Source organism: Carassius auratus, chromosome 7 (genome assembly GCF_003368295.1).
Source record: "Carassius auratus strain Wakin chromosome 7, ASM336829v1, whole genome shotgun sequence".
NCBI classification, from domain to species: domain Eukaryota; kingdom Metazoa; phylum Chordata; class Actinopteri; order Cypriniformes; family Cyprinidae; genus Carassius; species Carassius auratus.
Window position 1 is genome coordinate 17,770,000 of NC_039249.1, and position 26,709 is coordinate 17,796,708.

At 42.3% G+C, this 26,709-nt stretch overlaps 1 protein-coding gene across 1 annotated transcript in view; it reads left to right on the forward strand.

The window, feature by feature from the left end:
* Window positions 1-26,709, forward strand: part of LOC113106141 (receptor-type tyrosine-protein phosphatase N2) — a 205,298-nt gene that overhangs the window by 129,414 nt on the left and 49,175 nt on the right. The window contains 1 exon segment of the mRNA XM_074559920.1: window positions 11,542-11,606. Coding sequence (XP_074416021.1) covers window positions 11,542-11,606 — 65 coding nt within the window.

Consider the following 26,709-nt stretch of genomic DNA (forward strand, 5'->3'; position numbering starts at 1 on the left):
TTTAGAGATTGTGTATTTGGTTGACTGGTTTGCACCAGGCCGTTTGCTTTGTCTGTTGCCAAATTCTGATCTGAATCTGCTCATTGTTGGCTGGGTTTTGTCTTCAGAGATGAACACCATTGACGTGGCCTTGAACTTTTGAACAGCTTTGATTCTAAAGTATGGCAGCATCCCACAGTTCCAGCCATTTCATATGCATTCGCTTACCTGCATCTAGCTCTGATTGCATATGGCCAGATCACTGCTGTGGTAACCATATCAAACTACTGAGTCTAATTTTTCTGACATTTCTCTAGGCGAGGCTATATTTCAGTGTTTTCTCCAGATCTGCAGGCTGAGACGTGGCAGTGAGATGTAAGACACAGTTTGTGTGGCTCGTTGCTAACTGATCAGCTGCTTGCTCAAACACCAGCTCTTTGTTGCTGCACCTCTCATCTGTCACAGTCGCTTCATCTTATTGTTTCTCCCCCTTTCATCGCCGTCTCTTCATCCCTCTTTCTGCACTTCCATCTTCATTCAGCATATATCTTTGTCTCTCCTTCCCTCTCTCTCTCTTTCTGTCTCTCCCCTTCTCTTTGTCTCTTTCAAGGTTTTAGCCTTTTGCTTACTTCCACTATCACATCTCATTTTCTCTCTAATATTCATCGGTAGACTCAGAGCAGAAGGTTTCTTGCTTTGATTCCATCTCGTGGGCTTATCAAAGGCAGGCCAGCACAATGTCATATCAGCATTGAAATACACAAGGACGAGACGCATTATTGCAGAAGGATAGATGATTGCTCACTTTTTAAAATGGGTGGGGGTGTGCTTGTTTTTCCTGCACAGCAAGCCCTGTGACCATGATACAAATGAAGCAAGACCGTCATTTCATGTTGAACGAAAGGATTGAATTTAGAAGACATGCCTGTAAACACACCTATTTGGGCTTAGAGCGTGGGGATTCAACTCCTGAACATCCGTTTGTAATTTGTAGTGGGATTTCTTTAGTTTATGAAATAGATAGTCTTAATATCTAAATACTGCTTGGATAAATAATGTTTGAAGACACTGTACAACACTAAAAATCATACATCTGTGATAAACGTTGCAATTTTCTGTCTTTCTCAAAAACCATAAAACTTTTTGTAATAAAGAAAATTAATTTACCGGTTAGTAAATTCATATTGCATATTAGGGCTGTTATGTTGTCCCGTTTTTTCATTGCATGATCAATGCGACCAAAAGAATTCACAATAAAGCCCCGTTCAAAACGCCAGTGACTTGTCACTTGTGCTTGTCACTTGTGACTGGCAATTGAGGCCACTAGTGGCCGTTCCCACTAATGGTTGCCTAGTTACCCCTGTAAACACTCTACTACAGCTGATGTATCATGTGCCCTCCACTGACTTCACTCCCATTGGTTGTCACTGTGTGTCGCTGGCAGTGTGAACAGGGCTTAATATCACTCTAATATCTATAGTATTTAAAAATAAAATTTCTGTTTTCACTCTCTTTTTTTGAAGATGAATCACAGTCAGAATGGAGAGTGTTTGTAACCACAGTTATGACAAAATGTTCAAATACAATATGTTCAAATAACAAAAATGTTCTAAAAGATTTTGCAGACTGGGGTGTCAAACACTTCATCTGTTGTAAGGAATCCAAAAAACTGGCGAGTTAACTTTGGGCACAAGTAGAGCATCACGCTTTTGCCTGTCTTCTCAGGTTAGGTTGACATGAAATGTTTGACAGCTGTTAATGCACAATTACCATTTTAAATGGTAAAAACGGTAAAGACAGTCACTTGCTTTATCTATTGAATTAATTAGTTGTTTGAACGAATTGGTTGAATCAGTGACTCATTCATTAAGACAGTGACTTGCCAGCACCCACTGGTGGTTTGGTTTCATATTTAAAAAAGTACCATTGCATTTTTCCAACATTTCAGATTTATGTAAAAAAAAAAAAAAGTAAAGCATTAGTCTTATAATGTTATTTATGCATGTGTAAATGCATTTAGGGAACCTTCTTCATTAAACAGTAAATACACTGCACTTTCGATGCAGCTTCAGAGTTTGTTGATACTGATTTCATTTGAATAGTAACAACCATACAGTATCTAATTATTTTAACTGAATGTATCGATAAAATGTAAGAATTTGACGTCAATGATGACAAGTACATTTAGTAAGGTTAGGAAAATATTGCCCTTTATAAAGTTAAAAAGTCTCCTACAAATCAATTTAAGGCAAATATCACAAATATGCTAATGAAAGTATGACCTCATATAGCACTTCATAGCACCTCATAGCTTCATAATGGATTACATTTTCACCAAAAAAAAAAAAAAAAAAAAAAATTATATATATATATATATATATATATATATATATATATATAGAATTATTATTATTATTATTATTATTAATTTTATTTTATTTATTTTTTTCTGGACAAGTAACTTTTTTACTCTGAAAAAATGAATGACTGATTCACTTGTCCGAAGGACTAGGACATGTCAAGGCTTATTGTCGAGCCCTTGATTTGTAATGATTTTTACTTCTGCAAAGTTGTGTATACTGTTACATTTTATATGTTGTCAATAAGTACATATACATAGTATGTTTTTGTGCATTTCCATCTATAAAAAGCGAGATCAGGCTACATTTTGCTGTATGGCCATGTGATTTTACCATGATTAAGAGAACAAAGGTGACAAATTAAAGTGACGCATACCCTCTCGTGGCTTGTTGCATAATTTTAATTCACACGATCTGTTTTGATTGTGGCCTGTGATTTGGATCCATTTTTTTGCTTATTAACTCCTCGTTGCCAAAATTCTGTCTGTTAATTGAATGACTTTGGCTAAACATTTTCTGCCTGTCTGCCTGAAAAACAAGCATCCCTCATATATCCCACCTCACTCTCTGTCTCTCTCTTTTTGTTTTTCTCTCATTCTCTGTGATAGATACGTATAGACAGGCTTCATATGTGGTGGGTTTGGCGTCTGTCATGATGTCTGCTCTAATTCTGGAGTGATTGCTCGATAACAGTTATAGCCACGTCGGGCAGGCACTTGTCATCATCTCTTTGCTTGCAGCCGTTTTCATTGGCAGCCGTGGAGAGGGATGGATTGATTGGGTGAATAGGTGAGCAGAGGAACGTGGGTGGTGAGATGAAGATGTGATACTAAAAGATCCATGAGCGCTTTCTAGAAAATGCTTTTTTATGTCATCCTAAAATGGCATTATGTTTTTGCAAACAGATCGGGGAAAGGCATGATGGGATGGCCCTCATTTTATACCATATATCTCTCAATCACTCTTCCTCTCCTCAGTAGAATGAAATGGATACACACACACACACCTCAGCTCAGCCTATAGGATGATGATAACAAATAAAATTCATGTTGCAAAATGTATTCTCTAAAAATATGGTTGCATGATAAAATGTTAACATTAACTTTAACAACTATAAATGCTTTCATACTAGAAGTTGTTTAGTTAAGCTGAACAATGTCACCAGAGTGACCAAAGTTAATTCATCAGACACACTGTAAATATATTCACAGTCTTTATCAGGTCAATTGGCTTTGTTGACTTATTTACATTTTACTGTCATGCTCGACTTTGTTTAAAGTGGGCCACAATTTCCAAAAGTCCTTCAGACAGCTTGACTTTTGCAGGACAAGCGTAGAGAGCTTAAGAGAGAGAAGTAGCACTTGTTTCTGATGAGTAGTGAGGTTTAAATAAAATCTCCTGATTTAAAGCCCACGGGCAAATCAAGCTTGATTCAGAGCCAGTCGAACAGGTTGTCCTTGTTCCCTGTCCAGTGAATCTTTGGAGATAAATTGTTGTTTAAGAACATTTACAACCAAGTTTTTTAACCTACCTACATCACACAAATGGTATCACTGATAGACCTGTTACAGCTTAACTGCTTAAATTTGTAAACATTGTGTAAACATTCACACTGGTCTCGGCTTGATATGCAAGAAAGGTTGAGGAAGCTGAACCTTTCACCATAGATTAGGGTTATTTTTTTATTTTTTCAAACAAAACATTTCAGATTAATTTTAAATGCATTTAAATTGGCTATTTATGTCTTTGAAAGGACTTTAAAAAATGTGATCTATTAGTACAACGGAGGCGTTGTAACAGCTGGAACATTAAGAAATGCATATCTGGAATAAAACTGTAGTGACTGATACAATAGCCAATTAAAGCCAGTTGAAAAACAACTTGAAAATCAAGCCTGACGCGTATTTTCATGGGCTGTCTTGAATAATTTGGTAAGTCAAGAAAATGTATTGCTGAATAAAATCAGAAATATACAGCTTCCAGAACTTGTGTGTGTGTGCGAAACAGATTGTAACTCGCATAGCACACTGAAAGGGGCTTATATTATGAACTATGTTTTTATTTGTCAATATGACACGTCATATATGAAAACTGTAGAAAATCTGTTTCATTTTCAAGGGCCTCATTAATTGCTCTACATAGCAGCTTTGCAAGACCACCACCTCACACGGTTATTTGGCTTCTATCTTCTGTCATCATATGGACAGATCTTTTCTCGGTTTATCTTTCATTACCTTTGAACCTCATCCAAATCCAGCATACACTCCAACACGCAACAAAACACAAGCCTTCATGAGGCATTTTTTTCAAAAGCAGGGCATCTTACCCTCATGCAGTGCCTTTCCCCTGAGAAACGCTCAGGCTCCCTGACTCTGTCCCCAGCCTTTCATTTACATTTAAAGTGGCTGCAGACAGGCCTGAGTGCAAAGTGGATGGAGGAGGCCTCCACAGTCTCTGAGCTCTAATAAATGGAGACTCTGAGGGGTTCTGGGGATTGGCTGTGACTCAAGGTTAACCTGGGTGCAGATTCATTCGCAAGAGTGGGTCAAAGCTCAGCTCAGGAGAGAGTGAGATTTTGTCCCTCATGTGTGAATATGCAGGTTGAGAAAGCATGTTTGTTAACATGGTTGCATTTGCTCTCGTTAAGCATTTCTTCGGGACTCTACAGAGAAAGACACATTAACAAATGATGGATGGATATTAGAGGCACAGTGTTTCTGCTTGTTTACCACATGTGAATGCAGTATACATTCCTCGGCGCGACACTATACTATGTTTGATTTAGTAAGCTTACATTCGGTTATTTACCATTATCCAGGTACTTTATTAACAAGAATGGGTCAGTGACACAAGATTGGCAATCGCTATTATAAAGAAAAATTTTTTTTTTTGTGCTCAGAAATTTACTCTTTGTGGTTATGATGGTTTCATGCTAAAGTTTAACTTGTCTTGCTTTGCCCAACAGAGGTAAAAAATATGTGATATTGTTAGACCATGACACAATCAATAGGGTCAGCATGGGTCTTCATGTGATAACTTCTTGTTTTGTTTTTTGTTTTGTGGATTTTGGTTGCATCACATCACGACTCTTGTTTGGACATTTATTAATATGCAGTTTATAGGTGAAGTTATTATTAGTTTTTTTTTTTTATAATAAAAAATTTACCAAACTACCTAGTTTGCCAGCCATTGTATGAGTTACATTTTGAATGTATTTTAGAATGAATTAGTGTCACATCCAAATTTTGTTTTGTTACGAAAGCAAAAAGTTTTCAGCTGAAAATGGCCACATACAAACAGCCGAGAGTATATTTGCCGCCTCTCTTTCCGTGCCTGTACAACAAAACAGTATATATGGCAGTAATAGATGTTTAGCGAGCTTGGATGATCTCTGTCTCAAGAAGTGATGTTGTGGTGCAGAATAGCTCAGCTGTATTTGAGACCCAGACACTAAAAAAAGTGCAGCAACTGATAGACACTTTAGTTCACACACTCCCCCTTTCTCGTTCTGTCACACAAGCATACAAACACACACACACACACACACACCTGTTTATAGAGGCCGGGCTTTAACGCTGACACAAGCGGTAGAGTGGGAGAAAGAGTTCTTTCATGAGTGGAAGACAGACAGTCAGCGAGAGAGATGAGTCGCTTGTTGATTGTTCTGAGGCATCGTGCTTAATCATATGGAATGTGGCATTAAGAGTGTACGGCGAGAGGAATGGGCTTTGATAGATTAAAATCCTAATTAAAGAGTCTCAAGCAGACAAGACCAGCACTGGAGACCAACTCAGCTGGTGTCATTAGCATAGACGTCATCTGGAGACACTTAAAGAAATCTTTCTCGCTCTTTTCTCGCTCAACTAATTCCGTTCTGTATTCCTTCAGAATGTTTGTTTTTCCCCTTTCTCATTTCTGTCCAGATTCTTCACCTCGGCTTCCTTGCACTGCCATTTATTTTCACACTTTTCTTGCCTTATCTTCCTGCGTGTATGACGGTCTGTTTTTCTTATATATCTTTCTCTCTCTCTACTATCTCAGTGCTGCCTCTTAACCCCGCTCCCTCACTCTGTCGTTCCTGCTCTGGCAAAGTAAACAAAGTCAATTATAATTTCACACTGTATAATTATTTTCCCTTCTGTGTAATCTGTAAAAAGCATTTTAATTCACCCTCTCTCTCTAAATGCACTATCAAAGCTGTGCTTGAAAAGAACAACTTACATGAGAATCAAAGTAGGAAAAAGCGTTTCAACTTATATGTTGAGCTTTTTTTTAACTAATGCATTTTTTTATCATCCTAAATTACGCTTCAATCCACATATTACATAAGCGTCAGAGTGTTCTCAGTGTATGTTTCTTCATGGCTTATAGAACATCGCAGGTAATTGTTCACACATTTAGATCAGTAACTGACTGAGATTATTCCCACCTCTCGTAATGAACGTGTCTGATGGCCTATTTGTTGGTGAAAACTACTAATTGTGCTATTTTTTATTTTATTTTTTTGACAACCAGACATAGCAAAGGTAATCTTTATGTATGCATCTACAGTATTTTATTTTCTCAGTTATTCACTTTTTTACATCATAAATACAAAGTAATAATTTTATAATGTAGAAGTTCAACATTTAAACTGCTGCTTTTGGTGCCACTTAATGAAAATAGCTTCATGACATCAAAGGAATCCTTAGGAAAGTAGAAGTTACATTCTAAAATTGATTTATCACATATTTATCTAGGCTGGCTGTAATAAAGAAAATACGTTTTCATGGCATGATTCAAAAATAATGTTTTTGTTGATATATTGTAGGAGCAAAAATTCAGCTTAAATCTCTAAGCTAGTCATCAGAATAATGTGTTTAAGACAGTCATAGAACATTGAAGGGAAAGGGTGTTGGTTAAACATTTGTAGGTCTGATAACTTTGTTTCAGTTCTATATCACTTAAACAAATTATTAGTTATTTCAAATGTGCTTCCAACCTACAACTGCAAATGAACCAAAACTCACAAGACCACTGACCAAGCAAACAAATGTAAATTATCAATATATTTTTAAAATAAAATTTTCATGGTTTTCAGTTGTGATAAATCTTACAATTACTGACCTTCAGGCTCATATGTTGTCAGTTTGTGTTGTGGTGAGACAGCACACTGTGACAGATTAACAAATTGTAATATGTTAAGTAGTTAAGTATCACTTCAACTACTTTTCTGGGGCTGTAAGCAAACTAACATTACTGCAGACCAAGAAATGGTTGATATGTACAGGTAACACATCATGCTTCTTTAATTTTTCTGACATGCCGCAGATGCAGCACTCTAAATGACTCATGTATGTGTTGAAGGATTAAATATTGCATGAAACTACTGATTTTAGTGTTCTGAGAAGTTATCAAAGAAAAAGATATCTCTGACACAACTTTTGTGCCATACAATGTGCCATATTTTATGGACCTTTAATTTAATACGAAAGCTCTGTAATCTTTGGTTCCCTTTTGGTCAGTCACGTTCAACGTTATGTCAGTGACTGACGAATTGGGGATCTCGCTAGAGAGAAGAATCGCCTTTGAGTGTTAACAAAACAAGCCAATGAATGTTGGCGTGCGAGATTTGCATTGTGCACCCCGCCCCACAGCACGGTTATATAAGGAGAGCATGTGCAGTTGCACATTCAGCTTTTCGCTTCGGAGCCGAGCCTTTCAGCTTCCTGAGCAGTGTTGTCAAGACAGTTTTGGGGGTTGGGGGTGTCAGCGGGGGTTGCTAGTTGCCAGTGACGGGGCGTCTTTTTAAAGATGTCTTTCCACTCACGTGTTTCTGGATGTGGTCGATTTATTGGCTCCGTCTGACAGTCACGATCACTGTATTGCATGTCAGGGCCTCGAGCACGCGGAGGCAGCGTTCGGGGATGAGTCCTGTTCTCATTGTGGGAATATGACCATTGCGATGTTGTGATCACAGCTCCTCTTTATTAAATGAGGAGACGTCCCATGCGCCGTTCTAGTCCCTCCGCCCAGAGGAGGACTACTTTGGTATTGAGTTGGACTCGGTCAATCTGACAGCATGTCTCTCGATAGAGCATGCTCAGTCCATGCTGAACTGCCTGGAATCATTCTGGGGCAGGAGGACGGTTTCACTGAAACTGTTTCAGAGGCTTCTGGGGCATATGGCATCCGATGCTGCTGTCACGCCACTCATTGCTTCATATGAGACCGCTTCAGCGTTAGCTTCATGATCAAGTCTCGAGGTGGGCATGGAAATGCAGCATGCACCATATCTTAGTGACCCCGTTCTGCCACAAAACCTTCAGCCCCTAGTTGGGCCTCGCTTTTCTGCCCTCAGGGGTCCCCCTAGGGCAAGTGTCCAGGCATGTTGTTGTCTCAGCAGTTGCCTCTGCTATCTGCTGGGGTGCCATGTACAACGGACATGCAGCATCAGGCACCTGGACAGGGCCTCACCTGCAGTGGCATATCAATTGCCTCGAGTTGCTTGCAGTATGGCTTGCTCTGTGCTGCTTCAGATCGAGGCTACGCGACAAGCACTTACTGGTCTGCATGGACAACACTGTGACCATTGCATACATCAACCACCAGGGTGGTCTACGCTCCCGTTGCATGTTGCAACCTGCCCGGCATCTCCTCCTTTGAAGTCAGAAGCATCTGCGGTCACTTTGTACCAATCAAGTTCCGAGCGGAGCCCAATCGTTCAGCCAGCAAGCTCTCACGACAGCCCTGCCTTCCAGGAGAATGGCGACTCCACCCTGAGAAAGTCCATGTGATCTGGAGGTGCTTCGGGGATGCTCAGGTAGACCAGTTTTCAAGTGCAAGGTCAGGGAGCACGAGGAACATGTCCTCTTAGTAGCGCCATACCGGCCATGCTCCTTGCGACAGCCCCACCTTGGCATTATTCTTTTGGAGGAAGGATCTCCCTGATCGTGGTTGTGCTTTCCTTTTTGCAAGCTGGAGCGAATGCTGTCTCCCTCCACCCTCAAATTCTATGTTGCCGCTATTGCCGCACATCACGATGCAGTAGACAGCAATTCCGTTGGGAAGCAGTACCTGGTCATCAGGTTCCTTAGGGGGGCAAGGAGGCTGAACCCTCTGCACCCTCACCTGGTACCGTTTTGGGATCTCCCCTTGGTCCTGACGGCCTTGAAGCAGGAGCCCTTCGAGCCTCTGCAGTCAGTTGAGCTTAAGTTTCTGTCGCTAAATACAATGCTCCTCACTGCATTGGCTTTGGTCAAGAGGGTCAGATACATGCCTTGAATTCAGGCCAGCCAACTCTCACTTTGTCCTGAGACCTGGCCTGGATATGTGCCCAAAGTTCCCACCACACCTTTTAGGGATCAGGTGGTGAACTTGCAAGCTCTGCCCCGGGAGGAGGTAAACCCAGCCGTCGCTCTGCTCTGTCCCATTCACACCTTGCGCATTTACATGGACTGCACGCAGAGATTCAGGACCTCAAACCAGATCTTTGTCTGCTTTGGAAGACAGCAGAAGGGAAAAACTGTCTCCAAACAAAGACTTGCCCACTGGATAGTGGAGGCTATAGTCTCAGCATATCAGGCCCATCACTTACCGTGCCCCCTTGGAGTGAGAGCACACTCTACAAGAGGCTTCCTCTTGGGTGTTGGCATGGGGTGCCTTGATAGCAGATATCTGTAGAGCTGCCGGCTGGGCTACACCTGACACGTTTGCAAGATTCTATAATCTATGTTTAGAGCCTGTGTCTCGGTCACTTATGTACCTTATATACCCACACTGCAGGGCGGGGTGCAAGATGCAAATTTATCATGCCAACATTCATTGTTTTGTTTTGTTAACACTCAAAGGCAATTCGTCTCGCTAGTGAGACCCCCAATTTGTCGGTCACTGATGCAACGTCTCCATTCCCTCCTTCTGGTAATGAGGGTTATATACATAACCGAGACAAAAGTCACATACTGAAAAAAACTGCAGAAGCAGCCACACAGTGCTCTGTTTTACCACTGGTACCAGATTCAAACAGTAGGATAAATGTTTGTGCTTGCAGGTTTCAGGCTCAAACATATTTTACTTGGTGTATTTTTCTGGAGCAATATACTTTTAAATCCCCAAATATATTAAAATCTTTTCTTAGTGCTAATAGTCCGGAAGGGCATTTTACTCACCTTATCATCATTTTCCATTGTCTTCACTAGGGTTGCCACGGTGAGGAAAATTTCCCACCGGTTAATCGATGTGTGACAACACCGATAATACCGGTATCACCGTGGTGTGGGGGGGGGGGGTCATCTTTTCCTCACTTTTAAGAAGCTGGAACACTAAATTGGCATTTATTAACAGTGCTTTTTTTCTTTTGTGTTGGGAAGATGAGAAGTTCTGCGCCGCGTTGAGGTATCGCACACCGGATGCGCAAATTCTATACACACAAGCTCAATTTTCAGCTAATATAATATAAAACTATTCAGATGACTCTCCGTGGCACGGCAGGAATTTCAACAGCGTCCTGAGTCATAGCTGGGCGCGCGGACAGACCCAGAATGTCGCCGTCAATGTGCATACACATAGAAAACAATGGGTTTGAATTTTAAAGACATGGCGCTGCGCTTCTCGTCCGGTGTGTGAATCCCTTAAAATACTGTAGATATGATTCCGGCTCTCAGGTTGGCTGTCAGTTGTCCATCCTCTTCCGATGGGGCCAGTGTGTCATCTTAAATAAGACACAGGGAGAAGAGATGACATGGTTATGCTAATCTGTGATGTGACTTTCTTGGCAAGCAGCATTTAGCTGCATTCAGTTTTTAATTATAGTGTATGCTATCTTTTAAACATTTTACTTAATTCAAATAAATATTTTATGAAAAAAAACGCATACTTTAAAAAAATCGGTAGGAAAGTGTTGTAACCGGTGTTGTGGCTTTAAACAAGTAAGACCGTCAAGACCATCTATCGCGGCAAGCCTAGTCGTCACACAATCTTAACTGTTGCTTGCAAAAATTTGTCATTTCATATATTTTTCAGTATTCAGATTTTATTTATCCAAAACAAATACATTTCTGGAACATCTTTTCAAATATGGAAAATCATTTTTTACATAACAGACTCCCTAATGCCCATTCAAATGAGCTCATACACACCTGTCACACACATCCATCTCAGCACTGATGACATGCTATAGCTTCTGATGTGTTCTCACTCATTCACCCTTTTTTCTCTTTAACAGTTGAGCAGAAAGGACAGCTGGAGAAGGAGAGTGGTCTGCGGATTCTTGAGGCTGGACTGAGTGATGTAAGTCAGAGGAAAGGAGTCTTCTTTCTCTCCCCTCTCCCTCCCTCCAATGATGACATCCTCCTTTCCCAGAGTGCAACCCCATATTGAATGTGTTTTACTTGCAGAATCTGTCCCTTAACTTAGCATTCTTTTATAGATGTTTTTTATATTAAACTCTAGAATGAAATATCATGGATTAGCAATAGCACCACCAGCATTAAAGGGATAGTTCAATCAAAAATAAAGATTATGTCATGTGCTCTCACCCTCAAGGTATTCCAAATCTCTATGAATTTCTTCCTTTTCTTGAGCACAAAAGAAGATATAAAAAAAAAAAAAAATCTGGTGCCCATTAAGGCAGTTCATTTGAAAGAAAACTTCAAATTATGGATTGGAGACTTTATACTACATTTGTAGTGAGCGATTACAGGTCAAGGCAAAACCATATGTTATGACTAGCAGTCACCTGATAGGAAAAAGGCTTATGACCGACTTGAAAGATTAAGTTCCAGGATTGAAGTCCTGTTATCATTGTAGTTGGTTCACTAAGATTTTTGCGAACAGCATCTGATGTAAAATCTCTTGTGGTTGCTGTATTCATTCTGTATGCTATGGCATTTATGTGTTATTCCCAAAAATACTATTATTGTGGTGCAGGGCTCCAGACTTTGACCCAAAAATAAATAAATAATAATATTAAAATTAAAGTATTGCGACCAAATCATGTGGCTGTATGACCATCTGATAAAGTTAGTCACAAAAGAGTGACCAGTGGGTAAAATTAGTCTGGAGCCTTGTGGAGCATATCCAAAAATGCATGGTGTTACTATAACATTTACTCTCTTATTAGCCTGCTCTATTCTTGTGAATTATTAGATTAGATAGAACTACAAAAGCCAAATCCTAAATTGTATTTATTTTTCGACTTAATATAACTATTGCCTCCTTAAAGAATTTACAAGTCTTACATTCAAAGGAATGGGGTTACATTATTAAACCTCTATCTATGATTATTTGGTATATATTTATATCCCACTTTGTGTGTGTGTGTGTGTGTGTGTGTGTGTGTGTCTGTGATTGCCATTAAATAGAGCTAAGCGGCTTTCTATGTCACTGATTCAATTCACTGTCTGCTGCAGAGGCAACATGCCAAATATACTCTATCAATCAAAACAGCCACAAAACAAAGAGAGAGAGAGAGAGAGACAGAGAGACAGAGAGGATGGAGGGACAGATGGTTATTACTAGTTATCTCAATCAAATACATGGAAAGAGTTGTTTAGAGACTATTGCTTAACACATAGACATTTGGCAATTTCACTGGATACTTTAAACTAAAATGATTAAAAGTGCTGTTCTGCATGAAACATAAAACCCTTTAAAACATAAATAATACTGCATAGGTATATACCAGAGTGGTAGTTTAATATCTTCGATTGAAAATGTTAAAACTTTGCTTTTGTTTGGTATAATAATCAGAGAGGACATCCTTGCATTGTCCTAAGAATTTAAGGGATCACTAAGCGAATGAGACTGTACTTATGCTGGGACATTTGACCTCATACCCACTGACCACCTGCCCTTAAGTCTGAGCACTACTTAAAACCTGCATTGTTGCAACATTTCCATGTTAGACCACTGGTAGAGTAAAAAAGTATGTTTTATGGATATTAGAGGTGTTATGAATATTAAATTTTTGATTATTATTTCATGCTGGCTTCAGTGAATTAACATTTATTAAACTAGTATCTTATGATGAAACTTTTTTTGTATAAAATCAATAGACATTTTACCTTATATGAAAAAAAACATAGGGATAAAATAATTAGCAATCTGGATAGGGCAGGTCTTACTGGCAAACTGTCATAGCCTTTTTGTTCAACACTTGGTAAAATTGGTCAACCACCATGATCTTTCTGGTGAATATGATTGACCATTTAAACTTGCCTCCTGTTTTAACATAATTTAGTTGTCACTGACACTGATTTTTCAGAGAATTTCACAGAGAATCCATTCAGTATATTTGAAAATGATTGAGGATATTATGGGATTGCTGTTGTTTTATTTTCATAAATCATAGCACTGCTCTGTATAAACCCATATGTTAGTGGAGACATGGAATTATTTAGTGATTGTCTTATTTTTTTTTAGATTTCCTTTGAATCTGCTAGACTTCAGATTCATTAGCTACTATGTATATTTTAATCTGTGCATTTAGCAGATGCTTTTATCCAAAGTGACTTAGAATAGTGGAACATAGGACTTTTTTTACAAACCCAATCATATTCATACTATACAAGGGCAGTTTTATTAGAGATTTGGAAACAAGCTATGTAAATAACTAGAAGGACAAACCTATTTTCACTACGACCTAGTGTGTTTATGATTACAATAATAGATAAAAAAAACTGTTATAACAAAACAGTTTTTAATATCAAGCAGCATAATGGACTACTGTATTTTTGTAGAGATTATAAACTTTGCACACATAAACGACCGCTCTACACTGAAAATAAGGTGCATTCATCAACAGTATTTACATTAAAATTATGTGTTTTAATCATCCATATCACATGACGTTAAGTGTTTTGCAGAAAGCAAAAATGTGAACATTTTCTTGGTTTTTTGTGACTTTGGACAATCATTGAGATAGATGTTTTTAATTTTCAAGTTTCTTTCCCTGCACCGCTTGCCACGATGCTCCCATTACATGAAAACCCAAGCATTGATTGTTTGCCAAGAATTAACGTCAAGCATATTCTTATTGAAAGCAGCACTTTGATAACCCATCCTCCCACCTCCACAAATTGTTTTCCGATCCACTTAGGGTTGTCTCCATGCCAACATAAGACAAACACAACAATAGAGAGAGGGAAAAAATAAATAAATAAAAGGATGCATGTTTTTTGACACATTAAGCAAGAGATGCAGCCATCTCGCTGAGACAATAACTGGATTAGCTCAAGTGCTGTCAGTCTGTGAACTGACATAATGCAGCCTTTAATATTCATAAAGAAATTAAGTGAAGAAGGTTTTGAGGGGCAGTGGACGGATGTGATAAAAGGGGAGGGTGCGCATGCATACAAATTTATAAATATTCATTGAGGCCTCTCAGCGGAGGTGAGAATGTAATCAAGTAGGGTATTGATGTGCCGGTAGCCTTTATGAACCTGGTCTAAATGAGCTTTCCAATAGAGAATGTGAGCATAAGACCTGCCACAAACAAGCAAAGAGGAGAATACATCGCAAAACAAGCTGCACTTCTTCCAGCTTGTCCATTATCCTTTCATTCAACTGCTGGGTTGGTAGTAATAATTGTCATTAAAATTATTATTTGAATTTGACAGGGTCATGAAACAGCTTTTATGTTTTACTGGTCAGAACTTTGCAAACTGTTCATGAGTGCATACATTTAGCATCACCAACTGACAACACATCATGTAATTTATAAAATATTAAGAGTAATTGACGATGTAATGAAGTGCAAGTAACTACTTGAACCCAGAGCTCTCATTACAGCACTATGAAGATAATACTACCCTTTTTTGTCCCTCTCTTTCTCTCTGCTCACACAACTCTGATAGTCATTTTCACCATGTTGTACGGGTGCAGGGCCGCTGTCTAAAGTTTGTCATCTTGGCCCATTTTGTTGGTAATTAGCCTTAATCATGACTGCTCTGCAGGGGTCGGTGGGGGTGCAGGACTCTCAGCTGGAAAGGAAAGAGAAATTATCCTAGCTGTCTGAATGTATTCAGATAGCGCTGAATAAAATAAAAAGCCACGCAGAGCTGTGCAAACGGCTGTGTGTGCGTTTCATATAGCAGGAATGTGTGAGAGTAGGTGGATTGACACAGATTATGAAAGGCATAAGGAGAAAAAGATGGATGTACTTGCAGGAAAAAGGAAAAGGATCATAAGCAGATCATAAAGGAGTGAAGGATCTGCGGATCCTCAAATGCAAGCTGTGTATTTTGCTTCAAGAGAGCAATCATACATTTGTGTTGTGTTTCACTTTATTTCTTTTATTTTTCATTCATTCATTCATTCATTTATAATTATTTATAATCATTTAATCATTTTTATTATTCCATTTAATAATGTAATCATTAAAAAAAAAAAAAAATCATACGCATCCAGCGTAAAACATGTGCCAAATCGGTTGTGCTGATCATTCCGCTGTGGCAACCCCTGATACAGGGAGCAAGCCGAAAGGAAAGAGAAAGATTGTTCTTCTATTATTTTTCCATTGTTGTTTAATCTTATGACTGTGGGTGTCAAGGGCTGTTTGTCTTCTTGAATAAGAAATACAAGGGAATAATAATGGAAATTCAAATTTTATGGTATGTTGTCGTGAATAAGTTAACAGTACTTGTTGAATTTGTGCTAGTCAGACAAAGTCTGAGCACTGAAAGATGTGCGACTAAGACTATTCAATAAACTGCTTTTTTTTATCATCATCACCTCACCTCATCTCCTGCTTCTGCTCTTTACTGGCTTTTCTCAGACAACTACTTGGCTGACTCGTTTTGGCTACTAGTGTCACGTTCATGAACTTTCTGTTTCCTTTTTTGGTCACCTTCCTAGTTTTGGTTAATTGATTCTTCCCACCTGTTTCCAGTTCCCTCATCACCCTCCTGAGTGTTTAAATATTTATTGATTGTTGATGTGTTTGCATGTTTGTATGGTTCCCAGTAGATGTAACTTGATCTAAGTGTTAATGCTAAATGTAATCTAGTCTATTGTCTTTGTCCTCCTTCTTCATCAGTAAACTCCTTATTTGTTCCATATCTTCATCTCACCCTTTGTTTGACGTTTAGCACTACCTTAGTTTATAACAGAATCACGGACCTAAACAGTTGAGTTAATTTAGCGGCGTTTTTCTTTCTTTTTGGTTTTTTTATATATTTTTTCTCCTCTCCCGGAATGGCCATCCCAGCAGTCCGTCTCCTATGCCTGGAGCAACTTGACCGTTCGCTGGAGGACCACACAAGGGACTTTTTAGATCTGGCGTGCTTTACTCACTTCCCCGACCGCTCGCTCTCTAACTTTTTGTATACCGGCCTGAGCGAGCAGAGAAAGGCGCGCCTGCCAGCGAATGGTCCCCGAGTGGATTTTGCCGCTTTTGTGGAGTGGGTGCTGGAGAAAAACGGATCTTCATGGACCGTCAGCACCGCCGAAGAGGATATTTCCAGCCCCACTCCCGACCCAGAGACCAGCCAGCCACCATCCCGCCGCACGGAGCCAGAGCCCACCGCAGCCACAGAGCCCGAGCCATTCATGGACAGTGAGCAGGACCTTGAGAGCACGACTGACCAGGTGTGTGAGCCGGCAACACCGTGCATCGTGGGAGTCCTCGTGGAGATCGAAGGCGTGGAGGAAAGCCCTGCCCACACTCCTGCGACTGAGGGTGAGCTGTATCCGGTCTCGGAAAACATGGAGCAACTTCTGGATCTTATAGACTGGTCTATGGAGGTAATCCCTAATTTTCCTGTTTCTCCGCTGGTTCCGCCCAGCCCTGAATTATCAGTTTCTCCGCTGGTTCCACCCAGCCCTGAATTTTCTGTTTCTCTGCTGGTTCCGCCCAGCCCTGAGTTTTCTGTTTCTCCGCTGGTTCCACCCAGCACTGAGTTTTCTGTTTCTCCGCTGGTTCTGCCCAGCTCTGAATCTTCTGTCTCTCCGCTGGTTCCGCCCAGCTCTGAATCTTCTGTGTCTCCGCTGGTTCTGCCCAGCTCTGAATCTTCTGTGTCTCCGCTGGTTCCGCCCAGCTCTGAGTTTCCTGTGTCTCCGCTGGTTCCGCCCAGCCCTGAGTTTCCTGTGTGTCCGCTGGTTCCACCCAGCTCTGAGTTTCCTGTGTGTCCGCTGGTTCCGCCCAGCTCTGAATCTTCTGTGTCTACGCTGGTTCCGCCCAGCTTTGAATCTTCTGTGTCTCCTGTGTTCCCTCCCGGCCTCCCTCTCCCACCTCCTCCTGGACCTGCCGGTCCCTCTGCTCCACTTTCGCTGGTTCTGTCCAGCCCTGATCCTCCTGTCCTTCCTCCCATCCTTCCTCTCTTTCCTCCTCCTAGACCAGCCAGTTCCTCGTCATCCCTGCTGGTGCCAGTCAGGTTCGCCGCTGGACTGCAAGTCTCCAGGTCCGCCTTGGCGCGTTAAGGCCCTGTCTCCTCCTCCAGCCTCCAAGCCCTGGACTCCTCCTCGGTCCTTCGACCCAGCGGCTCCGCCTTGGCTCTTAGCTCCCTCGTCTCCACCGTGGCCTGGCATCCCACCTGCTCCACCGGGCTCCCTCGTCCCTCCGGCTCCACCTTGGTCAGTCTTCGACCATCCGACGCCTCGGGACTCCACTCCTCTGGTTCCAACCTCGTCACTCCATCCCTCCGGCTCTGTCAGGCTCCTCCTTCCCTCCGGTTCCACCTCCATCCTCGGTCGCTCCGGCTCCACAGCGGTCTGCCAGGACCCCCCCTCTGCCTTGGTCGCCTGAGCCTTCTGCTCCACCTAGGCCCTCCGGATCCTCGACGTCACCCTGGCTCTGCGGCTGTGCTGCTCCATCTTGGGCTCCTCACCCACCGGTACAGTCTCCGCCTGTCGGCCCCCTGGTGTCGTCGACCCCTCCTTCACCATGGCTCCTCCCACCGTCAACTCCACCATGAATCTACGTCCTGGCTGGTCTCTGGTGGAACATCTGACTCCTCCTGCTCCGGGCTCCTCCCTCCATCCACTACACCCTGGTCCCTACCTTCATGCTCCCTCATCACCTGCTCTTGGCCTGCTCCTCGCCCGCCTCCAGAACCTCCACCCTCCCTCCGCTGGTATTCCTCTTCCGGTGCGAGGACACACGGTTCCGGGAGGGGGCGAACTGTCACGTTCATGAACTTTGTTTCCTTTTTTGGTCACCTTCCTAGTTTTGGTTAATTGATTCTGCCCACCTGTTTCCAGTTCCCTCATCACCCTCCTGAGTGTTTAAATACCCGGTCTGTTCCGTTCTCCCTCGTCCGTGATTGTTGATGTGTTTGTATGGTTCCCAGTAGATGTAACTTGATCTAAGTGTTAATGCTAAATATAATCTAGTCTATTGTATTTGTCCTCCTTCTTCATCAGTAAACTCCTTATTTGTTCCATATCTTCATCTCGCCCTTTGTTTGACGTTTAGCACTACCTTAGTTTATAACAACTAGACAAGACTTGCTGTTAAAAGGTTTTGGGTATTAGGCTACTTTGCTGACTAGTTGTTCTGTTACCAGACAAAACTGATATTTTCTGATAAGATCTGGCATCTGAGACTGGATATTAATTTTCTGGCATGGAGGCAAACTCTAACAGGGGCATGACGAAACTAGGAAAAATTTTATTAAATAAATATATAAATAGAAAGAGAAAAGAAATGTCTTCCCATGGGGGCCAATCAAGTCATAGGATAGGACCTCACGGATGACTGAAATCTCACTCTTCTAAAGTAATGACAGAAATGCTTAGCTAGAGTTCTGATTTGACAGTGGTGGATGTTGTAGATGGAGGCTCAGGTAAGGAAATGTCACAGAGATAAGCAGGGAGAATCAATAGGCCTTCCACAGGTCACACCTCATGTGGGCACATGCAACAATTAAAATGAAGACCTGATTATTGATGCGATGTCTGAATGTCATATATAGCTCCTGTGTGTAGAGCTCTGTTGTTTTGATATTTGCACCTACACTGTAAAAATAAAATCCAGAAAGAAACGTCTTGTTTACCTATGGTAACCCTTGTTCCCTGATGGAGGGAATGGAGATGTGTCGAGTGTACGACACTAGGGGTCACTCTTTGGAGCCCAAACACCTTTGACATCTTTGAGAAAAGGCCAATAAAATTGGGTGTGCAGAATTTAAAGACACAACGTCTCCAATCCCTTAATCAGGTTACCATATGTAACCAAGACGTTCCCTTTCTGTTGTTCACTCCGACATTGTGTCGAATGTACAACACTAGGGGTCCCTAAACTAAATGTCACAACTAGGGCTGGGCGATATATCTAACGATATGATCATGCGCATCTAGTCAGTAAATCTGATTCTGTGATTAGCGCTAAATCGCTTTTACCTTCTTTCAAATGGAGCACCACTTAATAGACAGAGCCGTAGATCACTGACAAGCTATGCAATATCACATTCGTTATCGAAGGCGATTCATCTGGGATATTGAACGCAACATTAGATGTAACATACAACCCTAATGTACAACTGATTGAATTAAGAAAAAAAAAAACTAAGAAGAAACATGGTTATTAACAAAATAAAAAAATAAAAAAAACATTAAATGTGAAATTATAACGGAGTGATTTCTGGGAATGTCATTTAATTTTTTTTCACCGTAAATTGTACATTCTTTTTCTACTTCCAAAAACTGTATTTTACCATAAAAGTACATGTAATGTCCAATATAGTAAAGGAACTTTCCATTAACAAATTAATAGGTTTTTACTGTAGCATTTTTACAGTCTTTTACCGTTAAAATCACGTTTTTTTTTTTTTTTTACAGTGTATGGTTTTTTACTATGCTCAATAGCAGTACAGAGGGTGGCAGTGTTTTCTTTTTTATATTATTATACTAAATATTTGTGAAATCTGGTAGAGGTGAAGGAGAGAGAGAGACAAAAATACGTGCGAGATGGAAGCAGGGAAGGGGAAGATTTCTTTTTTCAGCTGATAGTTGATAAATGTGTTGATTAATGTTTTAATGAACTCATTTGCTGGCCAGTATATCATATCTTGCTCCCTGTTAAAAGATGAACCTCTTTATAGCTCCTTCTCTGATTAAAAGACAGAGAAAGAAAGAAAGAGAGAGAGAGAGAGAAAGAGAGAAAGAGAGAGAGATGATGGGTGTGGTGTTTAAGGGATGGAGAAACACAGGGCTATGCACAAAGGATGTAAAATAAAAGGGAATGGGAAATAGGGAGAGCAATATGACTGGGATGTGAGAAATGCAACGTGAAAGAGATCTACATAGCTCATAAAAGGCAAAAGGAAAAGCCTGACCTTTTTTCCTCCTCCTATCACTGCCAGAGGTCATGGGGGGCACACAACACCTGGTGATATCACCCGCCCCCGACCACCTGTATGTCAGCTGGCCCAGTTGTCATAGCGACAGTGACTCTGCCAACTCACGTCAGCAGTGATAGGGGTTTCCATAGCGACTAAATCCCCAACACTCTATGTCAGTTGCACAGTCCTAAGGATAACTCACAGTCTTTGCCTAGCAGTTGGTTGGAAGTGTGGGAGAAATCCAGGTGTAGAGAGGTGATGGAAGGAGTACTTTAAAAAGAACCGTCCATCATCATCCAAAACCAGCCGTTCATTTTTTTCTGCCCAAAAGCATCCAGATAACATTTTTACCAGAAAATATGGTTCAATTTGTTAACATTCAGCCATTGAAAAACACTTTACCTAAAGCCTTTATGTATAATGCATTATAAAAGAAGTTTTAATGCATTAATTTGACTTGCAATGCACCTTTTAATGGGTTGTACAATATCATAAATAATTGTAACCACAGTTAATACATTATAACACTCATCTATTCATTTTATTCATTTTAAATTTGGTTATAATTATTTACAACAAGATATGTGTTAAAAATGCACATTATGAATAATTATAATGCATGATACCCTTTAATAACAATTGCTATCAAGTGGGTCAGAGTTGGAAGATTTGAAGATTCTAGTTTTATTTTGATGTCAGATGGAGCATTGGATGCACTTGTCAAGAAACTGTGGATGATTTGGGAAGGTCAAGTGAAGTATTTTAGAGGAAAAGAGATGCGTTTGACAATGGTGTTTGTATGAAGATCCGTAAAGTGCTGAAATAACTGTTTAGTAGCTGTTCTAGGAGGGATGGGCTGTGATGGCATCTTACATCAGGAGCAGGTAGAGGGAAGGATGTGTATGAATGAGCCTGCTGTTGTTGGCTACTTTATTCTCAAATTAGCAGCAGGCAGATCCTGTCAAACGGTACATCTGACAGAGTTTGTGAATAAATTGGGGCAGGAATTATTGCAGGTTGTTTATGCATGGATGCAGCCATTAGCAGGAGAATTCTCCAAGCACCACTTCAACAGATAATGCAGGAAGAAGCAGAAAATCATCTATGACAGGCAGGAATCTCAAGTGCGATTTTCCTGATTTGTGTGTGTGTGTGTATACATTTTTATGGAGAAAATGAAGCATGTCTACATGCTTTTTTTCATAAAATAGTCTAAGGGTGATTTCACACCTGTAGATTGATTGCTTTGTTCTAAAACAGGGATAAAAATTATTACAATGTTGCTTTTTATTCTTGTTGCCATTCCCATCCACACGGCACAGTTTCTAAATGGACCAAAATTGTTAATACAAGTCACATGCAAGTAAACTGTCCTCTCACTGGTCTCACTTGTTGTTCAGTTGTTTTGACGCAATGTATTTTGTTTAAAGCGCTATATAAATAAAGGTGACTTGGCTTGACTTGACTGGTCAAAGTTCCACAGTTTATTTTCCAGAATTCCGCTTTGAGGGGTTATTGTTTGTTTTTATTTGTTTAGTTTTTTTTTTGTAGCTGTCATTTTATTAATTTATCATTTTGAACAGGAGTCCAGGATTCATTGGGAAAACATTTTTAAAATGTACCTAACAGCTGCTATGAAGAAGAGCAATAAGACACCATTATAAAATGAAAAGGAGCACTTAAGTTTTTAATGGTGAATATGTGCTCACCCACAGATAGTGCCTTCAACCCAATGTGCATACTGTCCATCCTAAATTCTATGTGATATTAGTAATTTTCAACACTACTTAGGGCAGATAGGGTGGATAGTATGAATTTAGGATGGATAGTATGCATATTGGGATGCCAGGACGGTCTACTGCTTTTCACAAAACGTATGTAATTACCCATCATACATTGGATATAGCCTGGTTTGTTGGAATTGGATTGCTTTCTCACTACAACTGAACCACTCCAGAGATCGTTTTCAATCGAGCCAGGCCACGTCCTTCAGGCAATCTCAGACCGATTGTTTTGAGCGCAATTGCGGTGTTCACATATGCCCAAACGAACCGAGCTAAGGGGGGAAGGTTCCGAAACAACGGAAAAGGTATGAAAGCACCCTTAGTGAAAGGCTTGTAAATCTTGTCTGCTTATTTTCTTTCAGTAAGTTCACCTTAATTTAACTAGGTAGGCTATTTAAATGCTAATTTCATTTCATTTGTAGAATCGGAGCCTGGCAGGTTACAAGGGATAGTTCAACCATAAATACAATAGTAAAAAATGGACAGAAAAAGAATACAGAGAGCAAAATTAACTGAAACGTGAAAAGTCGAATTATTAATGGTTGTTATAATATTTCAACATGTAAATGCATAAAAGACTTAACATACATGCACAAATGTGTTAAATTAGTTTTTAGAGTAAAAATGCATTTTTGGTGAAACATCACCTTTGACAAAGACAGAGTGTTCAGAGTTCCTCTTCGGGAACTCGAGCTGCGTCGTAGCGCTTTTGGGGAACGCCTTTGGCAAGAACAACTCTGAATATCGTGGGCAATCAGTTCAATGGAAGAGCGTGATGTCACGGACGTGGTGACGTAGCGACCAGGAAGCTATAAAGGCACGTGCCACGCAGCTGGCCTCAGCTTCGCGTCTTTCAGCAAGCGCTCTGTGTGTGCATTTTCATAAGTCTGTCTTGTAAGTCTTATTTACTGTTGTCTGTCCAGTTCAGTCCAAGTCCAAAGCAAAGACTAGACATTTGAAGGGCGAAACCAAATCGCGCTATAAACTGTGTGTTCCTCCATGCCAGCGCTACATCACGGCTGGAGACACACATGATTTATGCGTGGTTTGCCTGGGGTCGAAGCACGCTGAGTCAGCTCTCGAGGGAGCTCTCTTCGAGGAGGGAGCCTTCGCCAGCGTTCCCCGCGGCTCTGGCCCCGCTTCTGCTGAGGCAGAGCGGCTGCTGCACTCGTGGGGTTCGCAGGTGGATCTGGCAGAGGGAATGGAGACGGGGCCAGTCCTTATCTCCTTCCCCATCTGCTAGATCAGGTGCCCAAACCCTGGGATCGGAAGCACGCTCGTCGGTTTCTTCCCCCCAGGGCGAGGGGTCGACACTCCACCTCTCTTCGTCTGATGAGGTGGATGTGGAGACAGTTGGTAGGGATTCGCCACCCCTTTCGCCCCAGTATGAGGAGCTGCTGGAGGTGGTTACTCGCGCAGTCGAGAAGTTAAAAATAGACTGGCCCCCACAGAAAAAAACATGAACCGCAGAGAAGTAAACTCGATGAGCGGTATCTCAGGCCCAGACAACCACCTCCAGCCCGGAGCCTTCCCTTTTTTCCCGACCTCCATGACGAAATAGCGAGGTCGTGGAAACACCCATATTCCACCTGTCTCTTTGGCCCTGATTCACAATACTATGGAAACGTGACAGGGCTCGATGAGCGCGGTTATAGAGCGATGCCACGGGTCGAACAGACGCTTGCGGGCTATCTGTCACCCGGTTCGGCATCGTCTCTGAAGGCTCCGGCCTTGCCTACAAAAGCATTAAGAACAACATCAGCGTTAGTGGGCAAGGGCTATGTGGCAGCAGGTCAGGCAGGGGCGTGCCTTCACACCATGGCCGTCCTTCAAGCATATCAGGCCGACCTGCTGAGAGATGTAGACGAGGGAGAGGGGATCAAGTCCGACGATATTGCAGAGCTTAGACGGACCACTGATCTCTCCCTCCGCGCCACCAAAGAGACCGCTCGTGCGATTGGGCGGTCTATGGCAGCCTTGGTGGCCGCGGAGAGGCATTTATGGCTGAACCTGTCCCAAATAAAAGATCGTGACAGGTTCTGCCTCCTGGACGCCCCGCTCCAAGCCTCGGGCCTGTTCGGCGACACAGTCAATACTGTCGTCGACAGGTTCCAGGAGGCCCGTAAGCAGGCGGCGGTGTTCCAGAGTTTCCTCCCTCGTCGCTCTTGTGGGTTATCTGGACGGGAGATACTCACGCCACTAGCAGGCTCCTCATACCGTGAGGCTCAAAAGCAGTGAGTCGGGGGCTCCTAGATTAAAATCTGATCTTCGTACAGTTATCGAAGCTAGGAAGTCCTCGACAAAGAGGTCCTCGAAGGTAGCCCCTACGGGGTCAGAGCGGTATCCACCTTGTTATACGGTGCCCGCCTCTCCCTGGTACCCTCTGTTATTTCCGCCCGTGAGCGTAGCGGAGCTGGGAAGCTCGCCTCCCCTTCGGGGGCCTCTTACACCAGAGATCAGTCTCGAGAGACTGATTCCCTTAGTACATTTTCGAGCAGCGTGGAAACTTCTGCCAAATGTATCTCAATGGGTCCTGCACACAGTAGAAAGAGGCTATGCTATTCAATTAGGCCGTCCACCGCCGAGATTCAATGGGGTTACACCGACAGTCGTCGGCCCCCAGCAGGCTCTGGTTACGGAACAAGAAGTGAATACCCTATTAAGGAAGGAGGCCATCGAGGTGGTCCCTCCTCTAGACAGGGAATCCGGGTTCTACAGCCGGTATTTCATAGTTCCAAAGAAGGATGGGGGGTTGCGTCCGATCTTAGCCCTACGTCAGTTAAACCTCTCAGTTATGTTACTGAAGTTCAAAATGCTTACTGTCAAACAGGTTGTAGCTCAAATCAGATCCGAGGACTGGTTTGTCACAATAGATCTCAAAGATGCATACTTCCACATATCCATCCTTCCACAACACAGGAAGTTTCTGAGGTTCGCTTTCGGGGGCAAAGCTTATCAATATCGAGTACTTCCCTTCGGCCTTGCACTCTCACCCCGCACGTTCACGAAATGTGTAGATGCGGCTCTGGTACCCCTCCGTATGCAGGGCATCCGCATTCTAAATTATATCGACGATTGGTTGATTTTAGCTCAATCAGAGCAGATGGCGGTTCGACATCGAGGTGTCGTTCTCGCCCATATGGGGGAGCTGGGTTTGAGACTGAATGCCAAGAAGAGTGTACTTTCTCCAGTTCAGAGAACCACCTATCTAGGCGTAGTATGGGATTCGACCACGATGCAGGCACGTATGTCTCCTGCTCGGATCGAGTCGATCCTCACATCAGTCAAGAGAGTCAGAGAAGGCCAGTCACTCACTGTGAGGCAGTTTCAGAGACTGTTAGGGCTCATGGCAGCTGCGTCCAACGTGATACCTTTTGGTCTCCTGCACATGAGGCCCCTTCAGTGGTGGCTCAAGACCAAGGGGTTTTCCCCGAGGGGAAATCCTTTCCGAACTATTCAGGTCACGCGGCGATGCCTTCGTGCCTTAGACATATGGAAGAAACCTTGGTTCTTGAATCAGGGCCCGGTGTTGGGAGCTCTTGGTCGCCGTGTAACGCTAGCGACAGATGCGTCCCTCACCGGTTGGGGTGTGGTCATGAGTGGCCACCCTGCCCGCGGTCTGTGGAGCGGTCGCCATCTGATATGGCACATCAATTGTCTAGAAATGCTAGCAGTATATCGAGCTTTAAAATATTTCCTCCCAGACCTGAGAGGCTGTCATGTGTTAGTGCGCACCGACAACACAGCGGTAGTCTCTTATATCAATCACCAGGGGGGTCTGCGTTCACGCCCCTTGTACAAGCTGGTGCACCAGATCCTCCTGTGGTCCCAGGGCAAACTCCTCTCGCTAAGAGCAGTGTATATTCCTGGGTGATTGAATGTGGGAGCAGACATGCTGTCGAGACAGGGGCCGAGGCCCGGGGAATGGATGCTTCATCCCGAGGTGGTGAAGGAGATATGGCAAATATTTGGCAAAGCTCAGGTGGACCTCTTCGCGACTCGAGAGACATCGCAATGTCCCCTCTGGTTCTCTCTAGTTCACCCAGCTCCACTGGGACTAGATGCCATGGCACAGACTTGGCCGAGGCTTCGTCTGTATGCCTTTCCCCCCATCGCTCTGCTCCCGGGAGTTCTGGCGAGAGTATGCCGGGACGGGGTCCGTCTGTTGTTAGTAGCCCCGTTCTGGCCGGGCCGAGTATGGTTCGCAGATCTGATTTCTCTCCTCGACGGCTCTCCATGGCAGATTCCGATCAGGACAGATCTACTCTCTCAGGCACAGGGCAAAATAATTCACCCTCGCCCGGAGTTGTGGAAGCTGTGGGTGTGGCC